Source organism: Gadus chalcogrammus, chromosome 4 (genome assembly GCF_026213295.1).
Source record: "Gadus chalcogrammus isolate NIFS_2021 chromosome 4, NIFS_Gcha_1.0, whole genome shotgun sequence".
NCBI lineage: Eukaryota > Metazoa > Chordata > Actinopteri > Gadiformes > Gadidae > Gadus > Gadus chalcogrammus.
In genome coordinates, this window is record NC_079415.1 from 17,942,910 (window position 1) to 17,961,420 (window position 18,511).

Below are 18,511 nucleotides of genomic sequence, written 5' to 3' on the forward strand. Positions count from 1 at the left end.
TGCCGACCAACCCGTCCCCACACTAACACACACACGCACACACACCAAACCCTCTCCAGTAATGAGAAATCTGGAGTCGGATTGCAGCTGTTTAGGAGAAGCAGACGTTGGGGGTTGACCTCCGACTGGAGGGAGATGAGACGAGGAGGCTCTCGCCAGGACTCACGTCGTCTCCCTCCACTCAGCCCTGTCCATGTCGCTCACACAGCCGGCCCTCGCAGGGCGTAGTGCCACGGCACCGCGCTGACCCCACGGCGATGCGGCCGCCTTAATCCCCAGGTGGATCTGTTTAGGGGGACGAGGGACGAGAGAATCCACAGCCCTCATGCACCCCCAAAGCCGGCCAGATGTAAACACATCACTCCGAACCCTAACCCTTATATAATGAGATGGCTCCCCTGGACCGCTGTAGGCCAGGCCTAGCGGGCTCACCCCTGTCCACTCCCCCCACTCGCTCTCCCTCCCTGTCTCCCTATCTCTCTCTCTCTTTCTTTTTTCCTGTCGCTTACTCTCTCTCTCCTCCTTACTCTCCTAAGCCCCCGTCTCTCTGTCTCTCTCTCTCTCTCTCTCCCCCTCTCTCTCCCCCTCTCTCACTCTATCTCTCTTTCTCTTTGGTGTGCATTTGTGTGTGCATTTGTGTGCTTGTGCGTGTGTGAGGGCGCGTACATGTAGCAGTGCGCTAAACATCTGGAACTCTCTCGATAGCCGATCCGTTCTCAGTCCCTGCGTAGAAGAGTCTGTCCACATCTGTTGGAAACAGCTCTTTGTTATCCCTGTCTGAGCGTAATTGGTCAGGCATGAGACACCAGACTGCAATCACACAGGGTCCAACTGTCTCTTAATAGAAGTTGTGTGCGTGTGTTGTGTAGTGTGGGGTGGTCACATGCTTCTAGAAAGCCGCATTCAACCCGTTTAGGTTTTGCTGTGATGGTGGGAAGGTCATAGGACTGACTGACTGTGTGAATCCCTTCAATAAACCTACAGCTGACCTCAACGTTTAATACACATCAGTGGTGGGTGTCTGCAAGATACTAGCGACACGATACACATCACGATGCAGGGGTCACAGTTAAATACATTGTGATATAGATATGATATGATCTACGATAAATAGTGACTCTTTAGTAACATAATGGATTTGACATTTTATGTATCAAAGGCACAATGTGTAGAATTAAGTGTTATCTAGCAGACCGAACTTGGCAGAAATTAAATATTACATTGTTTGTTTTGTGTATAATCCCATTTCTTGACCTTAGAATGAGCCGTTTATATCTCCATAGGGAGAGGGTCCTCGTCCATGGTTGTTTCTACAGTAGCTCAGGACAGACAGAAGCCTCGATAGAGGAAGCTTCTTCAAAGTTGCTATCTTACCTCCAAGCTCTGTGTTACAGACTAAATAATTAAATACCCTTCATAACTCTACAGTGGAACCAGGCACCTGACATTCGTCTACTCAATGCTGTTGTAGACCATGACATCATTTTGGAAGTACCTACTGGGACCTTACTGGCCTGAACAGGCCAGCTTCTCTTACGTGGTTGGAAGTGGAGGGGTGAGAGGCTAAATCCTACAAACTGCACCTTTCAATAAAAAAAAAAATTCAGTTTATTTACGAAGCTAAAACGAGTCCATCTGCTGTGATGTGGCTACTGAACTGGAAATGAACTAGGGCCGTGATAATCCAATGACCTCAAAATCAGTACAACATACACTGGGAAACTATCAAATTTGGAATAAAGAAATCGCTGAATTTGGTGCATCATGTGTATGTACTGTAAATGCAGCCAATCTAAACACTGGATAGAAACCAAACACTGCAAACGATGACATCAGATTGTTGTTACTGCGGAAGAGCGAGGTCCATCTGAATAAGATGACTCATGTTCTGCTTCCCTCCTTATGTCTATATTTACAGTCCAGGTGTGCACCCTGGAGAGAGAGAGCGAGTGTGAGAGCGAGCGAGAGAGACAGAGGCAGAGACAGAGACAGAGGCAGGGATGATGTCAACATGGAACATCCCGGGTTGTTAAATGTAAGACCAGGACATGAAATAGAGAGGAGTTGAACAGCTGTCTGGAAGAATGCTACTTCCAACAGTACATAGTCACACGTTGGACAACTGGCCAACAATATACAACCAACGCACAAAATCGACGCGTAAGAGGGCTGTCGTTACAAACAATGCCAGTTATAGTCATTCATGCATTTGCCTCAAGCTCTTCAAGTCACCCAAGGTACTGCACATAGTGTGCATTCGTGGGATGGAGGCGGGGATATATTATTCATAGTAATAAAAACATCCTCGGCTCAAAAAGAAGTAAAGTGTACTTTTTGTCGTTTCATTGTAAGCTGTTATTTTGCTTGCTACTATGTGTGCTTGCCTTCCTCCTTCTCGCCCCCAGCTTTCAGCCCTCCTCCAGTCTAGCTCTTTCTCCGCCGGAAGGGGCAGAGGGGGGGAAGGGTAGGAGGTAGGGGGGCTGCAGATTTGCTTGAATAGAATGAAGACCTGCTGGCTGGGGGCTAGGAGAGGCGGAGCGAGTCTTGGTGGAGGTGGAGGTTGGGATGGCGCTGCTGGTGGCGGTGGGCTGCATGACAGAGAGGGAGAGGGAGAGAGGAGAGGGAGAGGGGGAGAGAGAGCGAGAGAGAGAGAGAGAGAGAGAGAGAGAGAGAGAGAGAGAGAGACCGACCCAGGCGGGGTGAACTTACAGTAGGGGCAAGCAAAGTTGAAGGCATCCCTGTACAAACAAAGGGGAAATGGAAGGGTTGGAAATGACAGAGACAGGAGTTAGCAGAGAGAGAGAATGTTCTAGAAAAGGGTGGAGCATATTGAGGATATTGAGTTATAAAGTTAAGCGTGTAGCGAGGGATTTAGTTTAACAGACTCCTGGAAAGTCTTGTGTGTGTGTGTGTCTGTCTATGTGTTCATGCGTGTGTGTTGGTGTGTGTTTTTGTGTGTGTGTGTGTGCGCGTGTGTAGATATGGATATATGTGTGTGTGTGTGTGTGTGCGTGTGTGTATGTGTATATAGGTGTGTGCGTGTGCATGCGTATATATATATATATGTGTGTGTTTGTGTGTATATATGTGTGTGTGTGTGTGGGGTGTGGATCCACGTTGAGGCGAGCTGGGGAGAATTAGAACCATACCTTGGATCCATCAGCGAGGCCCTGCCTGGACGTCAAGGCAAACGCACCAACATGTGGAAAGAATTCATGACCTAGTTTTCATTTCCTTGTTTAATATTATACGGAGTGAGGGGGAGGAGAGCGGAGGAGGGAGCGAGAGGAAGACAGTAGGAAGAGAAGGAGCCTGGCACTTTAGAGGTTGGTTCTGCAGCACACCAGTTGTTTTCATTTATATCGTGGCTCCTTAGACACTTTAGGGTTGAGTCGATTCATGAGTTACGCTGCCATACTCTAGCTCCTCTACACGGTGCTGTTGGTTTGATTTGAGATTATTCAGGTGTTGTTTGTTAGAAATGTAAGACATTCAACGTCTATTAGCGAGGGAAATGCGCTGCGAGCATATCTGTCCTGGTGACCGCACGCTTGTCTCCGGACGAGACAACTTACCTGTTGGACATCCATGGCTCCTCTCTGGCCAATCAGGGCATCTCTTCCCTGATTGGTCGAGGAACCCATCTTGCCTGTCAATCAAATGCGTGTGAAATGCACCACTTCTGAGGAGGAGAAACGTAGAGAGGGGAGAGGGAGGAAGGGAGGTCACATTTGCGAGTCTAGAATGTGACCTACAGCAGCTTTTAAGGGGACAATTCAACTTGGGTGCAAATTGTTAGTATCTGTGTATATATTCCAATTAGCATATGTGAGCATATTCCCCAATGTCCGCAGCATACCTGTTTGAGATTAGACCACACAAGAAGACGATACTGAATGAATATTGAACATATTTAAACCGATAGTCCATAATTCCTGTGTCGTCAAGACAAACGCTCTAGCGACACCCGATGCGTCTCTTATTTCCTCTATCAGATGTTGAATCAAGTAAACGGTGGAGAAATTAAGTCATTGTAGATATCAATATTTGGTACTCAATCATTCAGGTGAATGCATTATAATCAGGAGGGCCCAGGGAGGATACAGACCACACACACACACAGACACACACACACACACACACACATCCACACAACACACACACACACACACACACACACACACACACACACAGACACAACACACACACACACACACACCACACACACACACACACACACACACACAACACACACACACACACACACACACACACACACACACACACACACACACACACACACACACAGAAACACACACACATACACACACAAATACCTTGATAACATCTTATTCCTTATCAAGACGTGTCACACACATTAGCCCCGGGCGGTGCTATCGGTATTGGAAAGAAAACAGTGTTTCCAGTGGAAAATGTTTAAGGTTACGTGAACGGTTAAACAACACCAGCAATGAGGTTGAAAACACGCCACTCATCCATTCATCCATTACAGATTTAAAGGTTATTCAAGTTCAAAAGGTGTGAACGGTGTGTTGCCTGTTATAGGAGCAGGAACAAGCAAGACAAATTTAATGTTGGAACAAGGCTTGCATGCTAGAGTGACCTTGATCTCCTCTCTCTCTATCACTCTCTCCTTTCTCTCTTGCTCCCTCTCTCTCTCATCCTCCCCTGATTTACTATCTATAATGTCATTATCGTGATGTCTCCTTCAGAGATTGAGTTAGCTCCATGCCCTCTGGCCAGCAGTCTGATCTGGTCCTCCCGTGGGAATGAGGAGCAGCACTGGGGTCGGGGACTTTAGAGGACCTGTAGTTGATCCAGCCTGGCTGCCCTGCAAACCAACAAGAATCCCCCCCCTGAGCTGTGTATGTGTCAAGTGAAACAGGAGACGTATCAGAGAAAGGCATGAGGAGCAGCAGGAAATATTGTGGCCTTCTTTTGCAAAACATGGCTTTAAACAGGAATGAATAATGTTAATGGCAAGGCACCCACCGCCATGACATAAAGATTTTATTGGTCTATTGTCAATAAAAAAATGAATGAATATACCAATGAAATACCAATACCAATGAAATACATCAAATCCACCAAATCCATTACATACAGAAATGATCATATCAATATAATTGAACATACAAATAATTAAAAAATAAACTACAATATTAGAATATAAATATAATTTACACAATAGAGTAACAGCAGCCTTTATTGTACTACTACTGAGTGTAGTGGAGGTCCGGGGAACACAGCGATGAATGGACTGCTTCCCAGGAAGTGGCCCTCTTCATCTCGACAGAAACAGGAAGCAGTCCAGTCAAGTCAGAGAGGGGAAGGCCTCAGGTTTCCCCTCTCCCCATCTTCCTGTTGTTTCCATGCCTTCTTCTTTCCCTGCCTCGGGAATTACGGAATTGTTTGCATAAGGGTTTGTTATGATAACAATACGTGGAAATGTTTTGACATCCGGAAATTTAGTTGTTATTTTAATGAGATAATCGTAGTGGGTTTTTCTCTACTCCACGCAATGATGCCTCATGCAGGGGTCTTTTTGTATTCAGTATTATATCTATATATATCTATATATATATATGTATATATGATGCCCACAAACCAATACATTAGATCTCACATTGAGTCATGAGCATGATGTTACCCATGGACCCAGTCAAGTAGAGCAGCACTCTGCATCTATCTGTACCTGAAGGTTTTTGCACATGCATTGTACACACCTTCCTGCACAGGACATGGAGGTTGTACGGTTGGTTTTAGGAGAGGGGGAAGGGCTGTATGTCACCATCGAACGTGCTGTCACGACTTTACGTTTCCCAATCACGGTTGATCTATGAATCCTCCTCAACACTCCTGCTCTCGTCTTCCTCAGGTCTGTTCCTGATCCTGGGGCTGATGCTGTTCCCCGCGGGCTGGGGCTCGGACAAGGTGCAGCTGTACTGCGGCCACGACGCCGGGCCGTACCGCGCCGGCCTGTGCTCCATGGGCTGGGCCTTCTACACCGCCATGGGCGGCACCGTGCTCACCTTCCTGTGCGCCGTGTTCTCCGCGCAGGCCGAGATCGCAACCTCCAGCGACAAGGTGCAGGAGGAGATAGAGGAGGGGAAGAGCCTCATCTGCCTCCTCTAGGAGTGTCCTCCCCTCTGAAGAGGAGAGGCAGAGGTGGGCCTCTGAACACTGGCCCGGGCCGCAGGAAGCAGGCCCTGCTGTTTGTTTACCACTAAAGACTGAAGAGTGTATTCATGCGCTGAGTGTTGACGCTTGGGAGATGCCAAGTTTTCTTGAGTGTGTTGTCTGCGTCTTTTGTGTTTTTCTATTGTGCGCGTGTGTCTGTGTTTGTGTGTACTTTCTCCTCTTTTCTTTGTTTACCACTAGAGGAGATGAGGTCTCGTTTTCTTTCCATATCATAGTTGTTCATGTGGGTGTCCACAAGAGCTGTGTTTTGTAAATATGTGTCTGTGTGTATGTGTCTGTGTGTGTGTATGTGTGTGTGTGTCCGTTTGTGTGTGTTTGTGTGTGCGTGCGTGCGTGTGTGTGCATGTGTAGACTGTACAGAGGATGAGAGAATGATGGTCAGGTTCATCCAGAGCACTGGGATGATAATGATGATGATGATGAAGATGATATCATACCTTGCGTTGGGTTGTGTGTTCCGGTTCCTCCGACCAGGACCACAAGGTTCTGCTGCGTTCCACCAGAGCGCCACAGAGGGCAGGGTGACAACTCAACAAGGGAACCACTACTCAGTTGAATATAAATAAAACAACGTTAAATAAGGCCTTTAGAAAGCAAGTGGACCGAGTTCCAAGCCTTAGAAGAATGTAACGTTGTGCTTGAATGACTTTTGTATTTGTTAGACCCTTGAAATGTATTGATGGTATAGACTCGCCAGTGAAGCATCTGGGGGGCTTCATGAGAGAGAGGTCTGTGTTATTAATGTAGATATGGTTTTTCTTTATGTGTGAAACTTCTGCTTTACATTTTCGTTTTAACTGAAAACTGAAACGTCTCTCTGGTTCCGTTCCGCTCCTCGTATGAATAATATAGTGCTCTCTGTGCGTGAAGACACAGGTTACGCTCACACAAATGAAGTATTAAGGAGATTCAATAGATGAATAGATGATGGGGTATAAGGATTAGTTCCTCTCTACGTGTTTCTAGAAGGGACCTTGTTCTGGGGAATCTAGCCATGGATGATTAATCTTGGATAGATAACAACCTATCTATCCTAATGTGTTTCTGCCAAATCAATAAAGATACTTTTAAATGAACTGTATGAATCCGGCTACTTTTTCACAATCAAGTATAATGTTTTCTTTTTCAGTAAAACATTTAATCCAGTGTTTTTGCTCGGATATCCCTCTGTTCTAGTGAGATCATTTGTTAATTGGTTGTGTGTAGTTAGGTGTATTGCCGTGGATTAGTCAACTGGCATATAAAGCCCAGTGAGAAAATACCAGAGGTATTGCTGAGCGTCCAGGTCACCACTCCTGAGTCTAGTTTATGTCTGTGTAACTTTGTAATTCGTAAAAGTGGTATATTTTCAATTGACTTTACTTTTGTTTAAATGTATTTCAACACTTAGGATAGTGAATTATTTAAGCACTGTTTGCATCTGAATAATTTTCATCTGAAAGCAGTGACATATAATCTGTACAAGTTAGGCTACATCTTCCCATACTGAGCTCTGCTGCCCTCTGCTGGTGTTTAGTTGCCTGTTCGCCATCTAAGTGAAGAGTCGCGAGTCCCGCATAGTGTCATTAGGCATGTTGTCAGTTCCCCCCAAACGGAATTGTGCACAATAAATTAGACAAATACATCAAACATGAGTAATTTTATTAAACGTTATTACAATAAATATACAAAACTACCTATTCAACATGCTATCAGAGTAGTCTACACCATGGTCGATCTTTACCGCACACAGGTAGCCTATTTAGCGGAAAAGCTCATAATCGTATGATTCTCATCACTCCATGATTGACTCAATTATTATTTATTTATTTTTCTAATTCAGTTAGAAACACTCTTAATCGTTGGTTCACTATTAACCAACATCCCTCCATGATTGACTCATTCAGTTTTCAGTGTTTCTACCATAAACGGTGTCGAATCGATAATTAAGGATCTTCTGCCATTTTTCATATGCAACAGATGTATCAACGTGATAGTTGATATTTATTAGATGCCATTGATTATACAAACGGTAGGAAAAATATTAAGTAGCTTGGTGCACCATTTTTCTCACACACACACACACACACACACGCACACTCACCTAGATAGGACAGAGACCTGTGTTTAACATTCTCACAGTAAGATACACTACTCCGATTTACACATAGCAAACTATCGGATTTATTTACATCTAAAATCACTCTTAACTCCATTCTCCCCCGCTGCTATGCATCCCAAAAGATAACGCAACACGGTCTAAACGGAGATACAGTAGCGCGGAGAGTTTTGCTTTCCAAAGTTTTACATAACTGCTCTTCAAGTTCACTGCAACAAAATAACGATGTGATCGCAGTCCTGGACAGTCGGTCCACACAAGACCGGTGAACTAAGACATTAGATTACGCCCACGGTCGGAAGCTCTACGTTGCTTACCCGAAGGGTCCTATATGTACGCGTGTGGTGTATCTGAATGTATTTTCTAGCCTCAGTGTGGAGGTGCAGACAGAGCAGGCCTGCACCATGAGGGGACTCTGAGGTAAATCTCCCATGTTCTCAGAAAGGCTGGAGACGGGTTGTGCCGTTTTCAAACCGCGGGACAATAATTTGGATCCGTGGCGCAGCAGAAGGGGCCTGAATTTGACCAGAACCAAGGTGGCCGCGGGTCAAGGAGCAGACCGGCGGATAAACATGGTGATTCATTTGTATGAGGAAACGTGTCACCTAAAGCTCCACTCAGAACGCCAATGTGATTATTTATTTAAAGACAAGTTTGCAATGACGGCAGAAATGCAAACAAAAAATACAAGTTAAAGTGCAACTTTGTATTTGCGACAGACCCGCGCAACGTCAAAGGCATTGAGTCCAAGCAGAGGAACCTCCAATGAGACCCAAACTAACCCAGCAGATCATGGTAAGTAGAATACAAAAGGCAAAGACCATGCGTCGTGGAATGCACAGCATTCATCGTTTACAGCTCTCAATCGCTCCACTAGGGGGCAGCAGATTGAGGCACCCGATGCACTCCAAACCATCCACTCCTCCCAACTGACAGAAATAAATAACAGAAACAGGCAGTTCTGGGATGTAACATAACCCACAGAGACAAGAGAGTTTGTGTCTGAAAACAATGACCAGAATTAATACAATGAAAACTTGATTGGGCAATAATGAATAGGCCACACACACACACACACACACACACACACACACACACACACACACACACACACACACACACACACACACACACACACACACACACACACACACACACACACACACACACTTTTGTGCTGGTTAAGGGCTGGCAGGATGCCAGGGACGGTGTGGGTGGATGGGTGTGTGTGAGTGGGGTGGTGGGTGTGTGTGGGGGTCGGGTCCTACAGAGAAGGGGTGAGGCGGGGTACTGCCAGGGGGCTTTTTTTCCATTGATGCGGGCATTCATTCTATTAGTAATATTCCCTCATTCAAAGAGAAAAAACATTATAATAATAATCACTGTGATTGGACGAGAGAAGGCTGGGGGAGAGAGGGGGGATAGAAGGTTAACCTGGGCGAGGGAAGGGGGGGGTGATCTGAAGTGTCTCATGTGTAGTATTGGTAAGGATGGCAAGGTGGGTCTGGCTCAGATCTGCTCCTTGAAGCTCTCCTGGGCCGCCCGGGCCGCGGCCGTCTGCACCGTCTTGTTGGACATGACCCCACTGGCGAACTCCTGCTGGGCCTTCTCAAAGCTGGCCCCCGTGGTCCGGTACATCCCATGCACCTTGGGGGGAGGGGGAGACAGGGAACAGGTTGTCAAGACACCATGTGGGTCATTTACCTTTTGTCTAATGGCAGATAACTTCATCCAAAGGACAGTGGATGTGGATTCAGATCCATGTCATGTAGAAGCAGGATGTGCGGTTAGGGGGCCGACTGGGCGGGCTGCAGACATTGGGCAGTAGAACCTAGCCCCTTTGGGTGGTAGAACCCGGAACCTTTGAGCGATAGAACCCGGGACCTTTGGGCGGTAGAACCCGGAACCTTTGGCTGATGGAACCCGGGACCTTTGGGCGGGGCCTTTGGGCGGTAGAACCCGGGGCCTTTGGGCGGTAGAACCCGGGGCCTTTGGGCGGTAGAACCCGGGACCTTTGGGCGGTAGAACCCGGGACCTTTGGGCGGTAGAACCCGGGGCCTTTGGGCGGTAGAACCCGGGACCTTTGGGCTCGGGATCCAACCCCGTAGCCGCTTACTCCACCAGTGCTTCTGGGAAGAAAGTACCTGAAGTAGACGTACTCGAGCAAGAGTTTCCTACCTTTTTGAACATGATGAGGGACATGACCGCCAGCGCTGTGAACAGCCCGGCGATGAGGATCATGATGATGCCCACGGCGATGCTCGTGTTCAGGCACGTCAGGGCAGAGATCCAGCCGCTGAGGGAAGACCGTATGAAAGGACCAGTCAACGCCTCAAAACAAGGCTTGAACAACTGCACTTAACACGCCTGATAACGTCACAGTGATGAGCACTGAGGCCCTGCCAAGACAAGAACATCAACTACGCTAGGTAGACTGAGCTATGCCAAGTACGGTACGTAATTTTTTTTTTTACTTAGCCTTATTTTTTTAATTTCTTTATTTTATTATATTATTCATTTTTATTGTATGACAAAGTTTCTATGTGAAGCACTTTGAGTCTGCCTCGTGTATGAAAAGTGATCTATAAATATAGTTGCCTTGCCTTGGCTTACAGTAAAATACCATCATCGGGCCTTACAACTGTACCTAGCTACTCGTGCTTACTAATGTGCTTGATTAGCCAGAGGACAGCAATACCTACCTTGAAAATAGCATTTAAGCTAAGCTAAGCTAAGCTAAGGTATTTAATAAGAAGAAATAAGAAACACAGCGAAACAATCAAGGGTCGGCTGTGTCCTTTCAAAATGGCTGGCAACGTGCCTGCCACATGTCATCTCACCTAGCACCCCACCCTGTGAGGCCGATCGCCTGGACAACGTACACTCCCACTTGGCAGACATACACGAAGAAGAAGATGAAAAACCTAAAGGAGCTGTCACTCCTGCAGAAGTACAACACAGAAGCACAGATGTACAGAGCACAGCGAAATGTTTACCAATACAGTATGACTTATTACTTTTGGACATTTTATTGAAATATACACAGTTTATATATATTTTTTACATATCTTGAGCATTATCGTGAGCCTAATAGTCAGAGGTTTGAGTTTGCTTGGAAAGTTGAAGTGAGAGAGTGAGTGAGTGAGTGTACCTGAACGCGCCATAAAGTGGTCTGTACCAACAGACAAATGAGCAGGGGGTGAACAAGAGGAGCCAGAGGATGGCCAATCCAAAGTCTCCCCCTCGGGACGAGTCCACAATGAACCAGGCCATGCAGCCAATCAGGTTGGCGAACAGCGTCCCACTGTGGACTGGAGGGGAACAGCAGGTGAGTGCTTCAGAACATGACTGATCCGGTCCAGGAAATCACAGAAACCGAATGTAGAACTATTGGGGTACAGCTTAACATCACGGAGTGAGGAAACACACGTGCAAGGGTGTACACAACAATATTAAGATTCTTGCTGCTCCATTTCTCTCACTCACACACACACACACACACACACACACACACACACACACACACACACACACACCACACACACACACACACACACACACACACACACACACACACACACACACACACACACACACGACTGGTTAGCAGGACCTGCAAGGCAGTGATGGAAAAGCGGTGCGGGTGGTGGTAGTCATGCGTCTTACAGCCCCAGGGCTAGGTTAAGGTTAGGGTTAGTGTACCACCGGGTGGTGGTAGTCATGCGTCTTACAGCCCCAGAGGTTAGGGTTAGGTTAAGGTTATGGCTGAGGTACCACCGGGTGGTGGTAGTCATGTGTCTTACAGCCCCAGGGGTTAGGGTTAGGTTAGGGTTAGGGTTGGTGTACCACCGGGGGGGGGTAGTCATGCGTCTTACAGCCCCAGAGGTTAGGGTTAGGTTAAGGTTATGGCTGAGGTACCACCGGGTGGTGGTAGTCATGCGTCTTACAGCCCCAGAGGTTTGTGCTGCTGGCCTACATTTCACACAACTCTGGGGAATGTGACGGAAATCCTCTGGTTACACACAGCAGGACGCAGACGCACAATGTGACACGTGACGCTAAAGTGGGGTTATATGTGAGTGGAGGCGTAGCTGGTTCGAAGCGGCATGACGTGGAAGGGATCCCCACATTCAGTCACAGAAGACCCCCGATAACAGAGGGAGAGAGAGGAAGGAGAACAGGGACGTCTGTGCCAGGGAGGGCTGGTTGTAAGGCCAGCTACCAGCCAATCATGTGACACAGCCACACAATTGAGAGCACATGACCTGGTCATGTGCTCAGTCATCATGAGCTTACTGAATTCATTTAGCCTCTCTTTTTTTCTCTTTCAGTCAGTGGCAAAAAAAGGAGATATCTATTATTTTACTTCCCTTCCTTGGTTTCATGCTCGCACACATAGATATTTTCTTAAAGGAACAAAGCCATCGTTGCTTTCTTTTAATTCGAGCCATGGGATAACGGGGGGAGAATGAGAACGCTTGCAATAGAGTTTACGTTGAAAAGTAAACGCCTATGAGTAAACTCCACAAAACCTTACTGAGGTTACCTTACAGACTGACCAGATCGTTTTAAAAAAGGATGTCACTAACAAAACGAACCATAAACAAAACTACAAAAAATAAAGGGTTAATGTTGAGTCCTGTTTAGTGACCCAGACCTGGTAACCGGTTTGCCTCTGGAGGAACTTCAAACAGGGCTTTTGGTTTCGGGTTTACATCTTATTTTATGACTAACGTCACCTGTATTTAACTTCTATAATAAGGTACAATATGGACCATTGCCATTTGGTGCTTAGGGGGGAGACTGCCCCCATATATATTTGCATTATATAATATATTTTGGGGTTTTCTCCAAATGTGAGAAGTAGCTATTCCCAACTTATTCATAAATGATCTGTGAGATGAGGAAGAGAGTGGGGGAAGGGCCAGCTGCGGACAGCCAGTGCACCAGTTGGCAGTTGGGCTGCACTTGTTGACATTATCAGCCGGTCTGACCTGACTAGCCTACTAATAGAACGATCACGTCACATGTTATTTCCCCTGAAGAAGGTATTTTTTGATGTGGGGCCAGAAAAAACGTCAGTGTGTGTGACCTGCTCATGGATACGTTTGCAATCGATTCCTTTTCTGCAAATTATAAACAAGCTCGTCCGGCAATTGTGGTGCCCATCTTGAAAGCGTTCGCCCACTTTCAAAGAGATCTGCACGTGTCATAGCAGGACTCTGCTCATGCATTTTTTTCAGGGCGAGGCTTTTGATTCTGGATCGAATCTAGTACACTCTCAGTTCATCCAGTTCATTTGTTTGCTTCTACGGCTGCAATATGCTGGGCTTGTGTGCCAACTTCTTTCATATCTGGCAACCCAGGGTACTCAGAGAATAGTGAATCATACACACAGGCCAAAACAGAAAAAACAACGTTCCGACCCAGAATGTTGGACACAACGTTTCCCACGAGAAAATACCGGCTGCAGATTTGTTGTCGGAAAGGCTGGTATTTCAATTTGAGTTTTCTTAAATCTCTGATCATGGTCATTCAATGATTAAGCAAACATGTATAAGATATACTGTACCTCCTTTCATTTTCTTTGAGGTTTGTTACAGCATTTTCCGTCAGAGGAAGAAGCCATGCAACTTTTCAACCGTCACTTCCATGAAATACGTTTGGTATTAGGTTTGGTTTTAGCTCAAGTGGATTCTCCCAAAGGGATGTGTGCGGTGGTGGGTCATTCACACACATAGCAGTATGGGGAATGAGAGGATCACTCACACATCCACAGGTAGTAGATGATCTTGACGGTCTTCTGGAAGTCCACTGGGATGTCCACGGTGATGTCATGGTAGAAGCATGGCCCTACTGGGAATTTCTCTGGAAGTGGAGGCCAGTTGTTTTTCCGGCCTACCAGGACATAAACAACAGTAATAATTAATATTCATAATCCTAGTCCGTCATCAGCCTGAGTAAACAACGATTGATTGAAGAGTTGGTGCAAAGCGTCGGGGTCGGTGACTGGTGTAGTGAAGAACTCTAGAGAAAGTAAGGAGCAGGACCCATAGGACAACGCCATGACGTCATATGGGTGCTCAGCATGGGTGCTAGAGGCCATGCAGAATTCAAGAGGTGGTATTAAAAAGTAATAACAATAGGACAGCCTTTGACTTAACCTCCCGGGTTGCCTAGGAGCCAACACCGGGAGTCACCGGGAGTCAACCATGCACATGGTCGGGTGATAAAAGCTCATGATTGGTCCTGTGCCAATCATTTTGCCATGTTTCAAGCGCAAGTTCCCTAAGCTATGGAAAACTTTCCTTAAAACTATTTTTAATGAGTCATTCCAGCCGATCGACCACTTGCACCGTTGACTTTCCTTCTAGTCCACCTGGATGACAGGAAGCAGCCCCAAACATTGGACTGAACCAGAGCCCCCTCTGTGATCCCCCTCTCTTGGATGGAAGTGCCAACCCCCCCCCCCCCCCCCCCCCCGCCCCTTGCCCACCTCCTGAGGCGCTCAGCGACTGCATCTCTCTCTCCCTGCGGTCCAGTTCCGCAGCCTTCCTCTCCAGATCCTCCTGTCTCCTCAGGAGCTCCTCGGCTATGCGTGCCTGCTCCTGCACACGACGCACAACACAAACCAAGACCTTCAGCATCTAAATCAAGTTCTCAGTTCTACTCCAGCTAACCCATTCTAGGCATGGACCACCCAGTGCACTCTCTCCATCAGGAACGAGTTGCTATTGAGTGTGAAGATAGCAGGTGTGGCGAGACGGTGGATGGAGGGAGACCAGACCTGGGTGGGGGGCTGTGCGTAGGACAGGGTGTCCTCGGTGGGGTTCATGATGGCGGGCTGGGCATGGATGGCGGCTCCCACTGCTTTGGGTGCCATGGCCGCCAGAGAAGCCTATGGGAAGGGGAAAGGAGGGCATGGTTAGCTAGTTGCCGTAATACAGATATAAGGTTTAGGTCATTAGATCATTCGTTTAATTCTGCATCAGCATTATGAGTTTCGCTGGGTTTCATTGATGTCAATAGTCTTCCCAGTTAAAACACTTTCTATGGTTTCAAACTTGGCCACTCGATGAATTTGTCATGTACTTTATTTTCATTGATATCTGCAATACTACAACGTTTCCATCAGTAATTATAATAAAAGACCTGAGATTATGTATGAATCCATCACATGTCAGGCCATGTAGTGCACCATCATGTATAGGGAAATAGGTGAAGACATAATCAAGCAGATGAGTAAATGCTCTGAAGAACATTCTGTTGCGTGTTACTTACTGGTTTGCCATCTGTGAAAGGGTTGTACTCTTCGAGAGCGGAGGGAACATTCTGAGTTACGCGAGTCACCGACGGATCCTTTGAAGTACGAACAAGGAGAGACAGAGCTCTGTTAAATACAAATCACACCGAATATTTTTCGTACGATCACTTCTGCTTTTCTGGTGACAACAGCCTGGATACCAAGTGGGGCTGAACAGAGAACAGCTCGGCTATTAGTCCTCCCATTGTGAAGACATAAGCACTCATTACTCTAAAAACATCCAGCGGATAATTCTATACTGCCAAACATGGCTTCACTCTGATAATTTTCACAGCAAGCCCGTCTATAAATAGCTATGGGTTGTAACAGAAATGGAAGGAACATCTCTAGACGCAGAACTGAGATAGAAATAAAAAGGATTAATATAAAGAAGGACATTGACGTCTGATGGATCGTTAAAATATGTATAAAATATTTACATCATATTTTACAGAGAAGTGATGACAAAAAACTAGCTAAAGCTCAATAACTAAAAGCCTGAGCAGCTGATGAATAACCAGGCACAGTGGTTATTTGTCCACGCCTAAATGTAATGTTTACTCATGGAGCACATTCCAGTGAATTACAGTGCACTTACAAATTGTTCCTCCTATACAGGCAACGTAACATTTTGCTTTTTGTGTAGACCGACACTAGCAGCAATTGAGATAAAGAGGAAGCTTACCATTAGCAGTAATTCATACAGCCCTTCAATGAGTATCCTAGTCAAAATCAGTAGTCTCTATCCACAAGCAGTTTAACAGTCTCCAGACAAGCACTTGTTATGTCTTCCTGACTCTTAAAGTTATAGGGACATCTCTCCTTGCAACACACACACACACACACACACACACACACACACACACACACACACACACCCACACACAACAACACACACACACACCACACACACCACACACACACACACACACACACACACGACTTTTGCCAGGCCAGAGTGTTAAATATTTAGTGTGTTGTTATTCATTGTTAATGAGGTCTTTCCAGTAGCCCCACGAATGTACACTTTGACTGCTGCGTTTCATTCCTCAAATGCCTTGACAGTCAAATGATCATTTAAGAAGGTCAATAATAATAGTTAAAACTTAAAACCAAATTACATTTACCAATTGATTGAAGAGTTAGAGTTTCTTAAAAAATATTTGCCTACTATACAGCAAATACTGTGAAACAGACTGTATAAACGATTAGATGCATGATTAGTCTAAACACAAATAACTCAGTTGCCAAGTGGATCATGATACCACCTGTTAGTGATGGAGCAACATATGATTTAATTAACTATTGAACATGGCTCGGGGTAACGGCTCCATTGGTTTTGGGGCTAAAGCAGAAGCCAACAAACTAAAGAGAGGTGCAGGAACACTAGACGACCAACCACATGTCACTAATAACCATCCACTATTTAACTGTCAAATTCCCCTTGATATCAATGGCATGTGTATTAATATTAATACATGATGTATGTACTGTACCACATTACATAACAACCAAGACCCAGCAGTGCCGTTTTGTGCTTAAACTGCTCAATAACTTCCTAGACCTCCTACATCTCTGCATGCTTATTGTGAGCGGACTTGGCTTACAAATGTCCCGTCACTCTTGTCGTGACATTTGTTATCCATTTTGACTTACCAACCAACCAACTCTATATTTTATTCTGCCAACAAGTACTTGGAGGTCTAGGAAAGTTATTGAGCAGTTTAAGCACAAAACGGCACTGCTGGCCTCACATAAAAGAGAAGAACTCATCCAAACCAAAAATTCATAATTTCGTCGTTTAACAATGCATTTAGATATACATCATGTTATGATAACATGAGATACATAGGAGGCATAATATGTACACTGATAGACATAATGTTAGGTAGTGAGTGGATTGGTACTACCAATCATGTCGGGTTAATTATATTCTGAGACTCTAACTGTAACTGTCTGGATCAGATGTTTTAACTTTTTGCCTCGTATTGACAAAGTAAACTTACAGCACATCTAATACATTCGGCTATCCCTTTAATATACATCCACTAGGGAAATAACTACACATATAGTTGCACTTACAAAAAAAGCAATGGCAGAGAAATGTCGTCAACGACTATCATAACACAAATGGTACAACCGAAGCCAGAATCTAATCTGATCTGAATGTGAGCGGAGAGGAACGATAGTCCAACTCTACATAGCAGACAGGCAGACAGGCAGACAGGCAGACAGGCAGACAGGCAGACAGGCAGACAGGCAGACAGGCAGACAGGCAGACAGGCAGGCAGACAGACAGGCAGGCAGACAGGCAGACAGGCAGACAGGCAGACCCACTACATATCAGACAGGCAGACAGTCACACTACACAGCAGCGCAGCTGACATGAGTATGCATGGGTCATATCAACAGGAACAGGCTAGGCTAGCACACAGCTCTCTACCTGGAACGGGTTGCTGACCTCCGGGTCGGCGAACGGGTTACTGTCGAAGTCTGACATGGTAACGGCGCGTTAATCGGGCTGTTCCGCCTGCCTATCCGCAAAAGGAAATAAAAAAGGCGATTTGAAGGTTTGTTTAAGAGCAATGTCAGCACGGCTCCTCTCCTCTGACGTGGACGCGCTCTCCTCTGACGTGGACGCGCCGCCGCCGTCGGAAGTGAATCGGCGGGCGGCGATAGGTTACCGAGACGACCCGTGAAACATAACGACGATATAATAACATGTTATCATAATTAAACCATACAATAACAGTGTTTTTTGTAACGTAAATATAAACCAAATGATACACCGATACATATCACGTGTATCAGCGTGTGCAACGCCTTTAGTTAAATTCAAGAGACAGATAGTGTATCCTTTTTTTATAATGAAAATAAAGATCAAAACC

The 18,511-nt window shown here is 45.8% G+C and overlaps 2 protein-coding genes across 2 annotated transcripts in view; one reads left to right on the forward strand and one right to left on the reverse strand.

The window, feature by feature from the left end:
• Positions 1 to 7,304, forward strand: part of lhfpl2a (LHFPL tetraspan subfamily member 2a) — a 10,432-nt gene extending 3,128 nt beyond the window's left edge. Inside the window, 1 exon segment of the mRNA XM_056588635.1 lies at positions 5,900 to 7,304. Coding sequence (XP_056444610.1) covers positions 5,900 to 6,156 — 257 coding nt within the window. The 3' untranslated portion in view covers positions 6,157 to 7,304.
• Positions 7,305 to 8,280: 976 nt separating this feature from the next.
• On the reverse strand, positions 8,281 to 18,277 carry LOC130381170 (secretory carrier-associated membrane protein 1-like). Its single transcript, XM_056588633.1, has 9 exons — positions 18,067 to 18,277; positions 15,602 to 15,679; positions 15,108 to 15,218; positions 14,817 to 14,928; positions 14,090 to 14,218; positions 11,472 to 11,631; positions 11,161 to 11,262; positions 10,499 to 10,616; positions 8,281 to 9,967 (listed from the first exon to the last, which is right to left on the reverse strand). Exons 1-9 carry the CDS (start codon positions 18,121 to 18,123, stop codon positions 9,830 to 9,832), a joined length of 1,005 nt encoding a protein of 334 aa, XP_056444608.1. The 5' UTR covers positions 18,124 to 18,277; the 3' UTR covers positions 8,281 to 9,829.
• Positions 18,278 to 18,511: the final 234 nt, after the last annotated feature.

Coding starts and splice junctions, on each gene's coding strand:
- LOC130381170 (XM_056588633.1), bottom strand. CDS start 18,123: ATGTCAGACTTCGACAGTAACCCGTTCGCCGACCCGGAGGTCAGCAAC. Junction 15,219..15,601: donor CTTTCACAGATGGCAAACCA/GTAAGTAACACG, acceptor CCCTTCCCATAG/GCTTCTCTGGCGGCCATGGC. Junction 11,263..11,471: donor CCACTTTATGGCGCGTTCAG/GTACACTCACTC, acceptor GTACTTCTGCAG/GAGTGACAGCTCCTTTAGGT.